Genomic DNA, 5,406 nt, shown 5'->3' with positions numbered 1-5,406 from the left:
TTCTTTAAGCTCGGTCTTTTTGGCATTGTTTGCACTACTGTTACAAGACATTTCGATAGCAAGCTGTCAGAGTCGAGGCTCTGGGTGTCTGGTGGTAAACTGGCTGAGTGCTATCATAGTGAACTGCACATGCCCTAGCAGCCAACGCACTGGCAGGCCCCTCGGATGAGGCAGACTAAGGTAGATTTGGTGGATAAAATTGCTACATTCTGCTTAATTGTAGCAAGGTTGTTCCTTGCTTTTTCATGCCACAGTGTTGTAATGATTCGTACGCTGCTCAAAAGTCACTGGGTTATGTAAAGCTGAATAAATATTACGTCTGCCGCTTAAACAACAGATCCTTTTTGGTGGCCATGAGACAACGTTTTGTTCATTATCCATAAGAATCAGTTGAATAACTTATAACCGCGTATGCCACTGCTTGTTTGAGACTGAATCCGTTGTCGGCGTTGCGGTATTGCTCAGTTTGAAATAGCATGGATGCTACAAGACATCCGCTCTAAGATATCTTAACACAGGTAACGGTGCTTGACACCTTATGCTAGTGACAAACAGAAGTGGGAATATCAGTTCGGTAGCACTGATTTGAGTCGTTCAGTGTTGGTGACGGTATCGTGGGTTAGCGCAAAATCTAGTTATGATGCAAGCACTCTAGGTGTGAGGCCGACCTTCCAACAGATGAGGTGTCGTATACCAAGATTGTCATGTTCGAAGTAACAGGAATGCGCATTATCAGATGCAGTGTCCTGAATTACTGAGTTCCTTATTCCATGTATTATCTGGATATTATATATATAGTCCTAGAGAGACTATATTCGCTATTTGGCGTCGTGAGTTTCCTTTTTTGTGAGTAACGAGTTTTAAGTGCTATACATTTCCCTGTATTTCAGTTATATGATCGGCATGTCTGGTGGTTCAGCTGGTGAGCCAAGAATACAATAATCCAGCGAGGTTTCTGTCAGAAATAACTCATGCGGGAAGAAATTCCCACAAAGCGTGAGATGATATTTGGGTCCATTCTTCAAGCCCATCATGTTAGTGTGATGTACACTGGGAGGACTGAAGTTTCCACAGGGGTACTATACGTGGTCTCTAAGTTGTGGTGTTTTGAGCTTAGAAAAGTTAAATGTATATTACTTTGGATTTTCTGATGCCATTACTGTGACATCAACATTTGAGCTATATGCGGCATTTTTCACATAGATGTGAGTGACGATTCTACGAGCCTATGATTGGCTTCCAGATGGAGATAGACGGGCCTTCAACTGAAGAGCGCACCGTGAATATGGATCCCCCTTCAAGTCGAGAAGTGTCCGAGTGTATTCTTCTACTCAAACATAGTCACCCTCCTGGTCCAACGAAGTTATTTGCTATGTTCAAGGACGGCATTAAGTTCTCCATGCAGGCCTTGTTTAGCTGGTTCGCGTCTGGTTTGGAAAATAGACCGTCCCAGTCAAATGCAGCGAGTCTATAATAGTTCCAATCTTCAAAACTTGCACTCACTCTTATATTCACACATCAGGATGTGAGGATCACTCTATGATTACCCCAAAAATTGGTCTTTAACAAGGATGCATGTCCACTTCATATCTGTTCAAACTCATATCGACGAAATAATAAGGCGTACGCTAGGAGATTTTTAAAACCCAGCTGTACAGATCATTGATGGACGACCTTGCCGCTCTGGAGTACCCAGAGGATATCATCATCATTTTTGATCACATGTGCTTTCGAATAAACTGACTACCATCATAGCAACTTCTGGCTTGCGCCTTGAACCTCCAAAGTAAAAAGTCGTGCTTTAAAACATGCAGTCTCTGAAAAGTATTTTGCAGTTCAAGAAAGAGCACTGGAATTTCACATAAAGGTGTCTGATGAAGTCGATGTACGAATCTCAGAAGCCCGAATCATGTCTGCTCATTTGTTTCACTTATGATGGCAGAAATTAATATCACCGGGTCTCAATAGTGGCGCGTAACAAGCTACAGTAAAAGCTGCATTTTGTATGTTTGTGATATATGAAGGGACAGGTATCTTGGAAGGGTTGTATGTGTCGGATGTCATCGATGTATCCGTAGCAAGGTTTCCAGAAAACGCATATTTGGTTTTACAGCAGGTACGTCTGTCACAAAACCATCTGGCATCTCAGTGGTGTTTGCGTTGTAAGTTACTTTTTGGATTGTCTGGTTGAATGGGTGAGAGGCAAAGTTACCTCAAAATTCTTGCCATGGACCAGTATCAGGTTTCCGGTGCATCCACTTCTTTTATTTTCACTTTGAGATCTCAGCTATAGTTGGAAAACCTTGTGTTTGTTGGAAAGTGGCGCATGAGTATTGAAAACGAGGTTTTTGTCTCTAGTGATGATTACGCATGATGACAACGACTGATGATGGTATAAATAATTCCCTCCATTCACGCTTAGAAGCTTGTAGCAGGTGAATCCGTGAGCGGATTAACCACTGCAGCTGGTTTGATAAACAAACAGATGACCAAACCAAGTGTGCATGCTGTGACTAGCTCACTGGCTGCATCAGTATGTTGCCGGCGCTAACGTACCTGAAACATAACTTAGTATTAGTCGGACTCAGTAGTTCTTGTATGTGTTTACCCAGTTGATACAGGAAGTTGTTCAGAACAGCTCCCGTCAAGCCAACACTACAAGCAGGATCATCGACGCACCGGCGCATATACGCAGAGTTTTCGCTACCCCGCTCACAAACTCTCATCTACTTGACCTTCACTGATAATTCCGCAATTAATACATAACAACTATGTGGTTGCACAAAACAGCACTAACACTACAGCCAGAGGGTTAGTTATAAGGTTAAATTATTTCCTTCGGTGGTGAGCAAAATAAGGAGATCCGAACTCTTCTCTGAAAAAATTACGCTTTATCAAGTTGTGAGCGCCCTATCCTGTTTGTTATCTTATGTCAAGAACCGATCAGCCAATGGATATCTGTTCAACAATTTTCCTAGTGTGTACCCGTTATCAGGTCTGTCACCAATATCCCAGTTGGTCCGCGCGATTCTCGAAGTTCTGCTTACGACAAGGACGCATCACCACATAACGAAGTGATTATAATTCGGCGTCAGTACCACCGGCAAAAGTTGGACTTAAAGGAGCAGTGCGCATAATCCAAAGTAAGGTTATGTTTGTCATTCAAATCCTGCATAGCCTTTCATGAACTCTTCATAGGTCACAGAAATGAAGACTAGAAGAGTTGTGGTAATAGTGATCTTCACCAACGACGAACTCTTTTAAAGAAAACGATTCTTGGTGAGCCTGTTTCATTTGACCCTCTTTATTGTCGTATACCCAATCTACCTCTGTTATTTTTATTGCTTTCTCATAGACCCCTGGCAGAGTAGTTTTTGGGTAACAAGACCACTACAAGAATCAAGATATTATCCGATTGTTGATAAGATCAAACGGAGCGAGGTCATCAATCGACGGTAGAGGAAGGATAAACACAACTACAGATGTTTTTAATGATCAGTTAGGTTTACCTGAAGGTTCACCTTAGGAAACGTTGCAAGCATTTGAGTAAACACTCTTAGGCATTACGATTGGTCTCTCGCATGCCCTTTAAATTGCCGGGGTTATCGTCGTGGTGTTATTTCGAGCAGACTAAACAAGCCGGACTTGTAGCTCGGTATTCGCGCAATGAAATTGAAATCCCGGAAGACACGACATTTTCAGACTTTCTACTTCATAGCGTAGAATCGTCTGATGTATATGTTCATGTATTACTGCAAATTAACTTTTGTTGTGATTTCTTTAATGAGCGAATCTTCAAGGTCAGTAGACACCCCCGGCGTTGCCTAGTGTTATAAGAAAACGCGAATTGTGAAAAACGCTGACTCCTTTACAATGGACGGAAGTTTCAGATAGCTTTCCAGCTCAAATAATTCTGTCAACATTCTACACCCTACATGGCCTTTGTGGATGAAATATATGCGGAAGTGCGTCCCTGCTAACAACCATTTCTCGATAATTGCTGTCACGGATTCACGTATTCACGGATTGATACACAGGATCGAGGCTTTTGCCCAGTTTTCCCGGATCGGTTTTGTTCTCGTCGGTCAGTGACTGTTGTTCACCTGAAAGGCACAGGTGAAAAAAGGGTGTAGCACTGCTCTTGATACTCTCAGCGCGGGACAGTATGCTCGCCAGCGTGAGGATTCGCATAAATAAATGTCTAATACTGTTTTAAACTGGGTTCCAGAAGGAGCGTGGACAACCTGCCGGAGGAGCTAATACCACGCAGCTACTACCGGAAATGAGAAAAGAATTTTGAGTAGTGAATATGTGCGCTCTGACCTTGAAAGTCTTCTTACTATGTCCCCGCCGGGTGTTTGCTGGATCAACGGGGAGAAACCCGTTTGCAAAGCTTTGTTCAAACAGGGCGTAAGTAAGAATTAGATCCCCTCGGAGGCAACGTCACTCCAGGGGAAAGCGATCAAGCATCGCGAGGCGCGTTTCGTAGTCCACGGATTTGAGGCCGGCAAGCATTTTCGTAGCTGTTCACTGGACGCGCTCAATGAGGGTGATGTTTTACGTGTGTCCTGAGTGGACAATTTGGTTGGCGTATCTCAGGAGCGGTCTGACGTAGGTCCGAGTAATACGGGAGGAGGTGCGTCGGATCATCCGTAAAATGGTGAATGCCAGCTAAAGTATCGTAGTCCGTGTTCATTATTGGCGAAAAGGGGTGAAAGTTTGTTGATGAACAGCAGGGTGTTTCACATAGCTGGCGAAATATTCTAAAAAGACCTTGATGTTGGTTGATTCGCCACGTGGAATCTATGTCGATCCTAGCGGACGACTGAACGAACCTAGCTGACGCACATGAATAACATGCGGGTAGTGGTCTCTGGAACCTAATCAACTGGCTACATGGAACCTACTGGCTGGTGCGCACCCATCCATCTCTGCCGAAGAAAAAGGTTCAAAATAGACGACATAAAAAGTTGCGCTGTGTTGGTCGTTTTGATGAGTACATATGTCTCACCGGGAGTTGCATGATCTTCTTTGTGAGGAGGGTTCACTTTGCCGAGGAAGATGCAAGTTAGGTTATCGAAAAATCATCATAAGTCGGGCGACCGACAAACTGGTATAAGTACTCACCCTAATATGTGAACATTTCAGCGGCTATGATGTCACAGATGCCTGTTCGCTCAATGCCATCTTCAGCGTCTATTTCGCATGCCTACTCACTGAATCAATCAAGGAATACGAGACTTACATGGAATGCATGGGGTCTCGTTAACGGGTGAAATGTCTGGAGCTGATGGGTTTTATCTAACTGGTGCTCTAAAGCGTTAGTCGTAGTAGCCAAACATTTACTTACAGCTGTCGAGTGGCTCCTCCTTGGGCCCGAAAACTCGGGCGCACTGATTTCCGGGA

General features: G+C 43.7%; 1 protein-coding gene across 1 annotated transcript in view; it reads left to right on the top strand.

Moving 5' to 3' along the window:
• The window catches only part of T265_00858 (hypothetical protein), a gene marked incomplete at both ends in the record, with an annotated part of 20,970 nt that extends 17,833 nt beyond the window's left edge, over positions 1-3,137 (top strand). Inside the window, one exon of the mRNA XM_009164753.1 lies at positions 2,996-3,137. Within this exon, the coding sequence (XP_009163017.1) occupies positions 2,996-3,137 (142 nt within the window). The remainder of the gene's footprint in view (positions 1-2,995) is intronic.
• Between the last annotated feature and the right edge of the window lie 2,269 nt (positions 3,138-5,406).

The sequence above is a fragment of the Opisthorchis viverrini genome, assembly GCF_000715545.1.
Source record: "Opisthorchis viverrini unplaced genomic scaffold opera_v5_9, whole genome shotgun sequence".
Taxonomy (NCBI): Eukaryota; Metazoa; Platyhelminthes; class Trematoda; order Opisthorchiida; family Opisthorchiidae; genus Opisthorchis; species Opisthorchis viverrini.
This window is presented reverse-complemented; position numbering and strand designations above follow the sequence as displayed.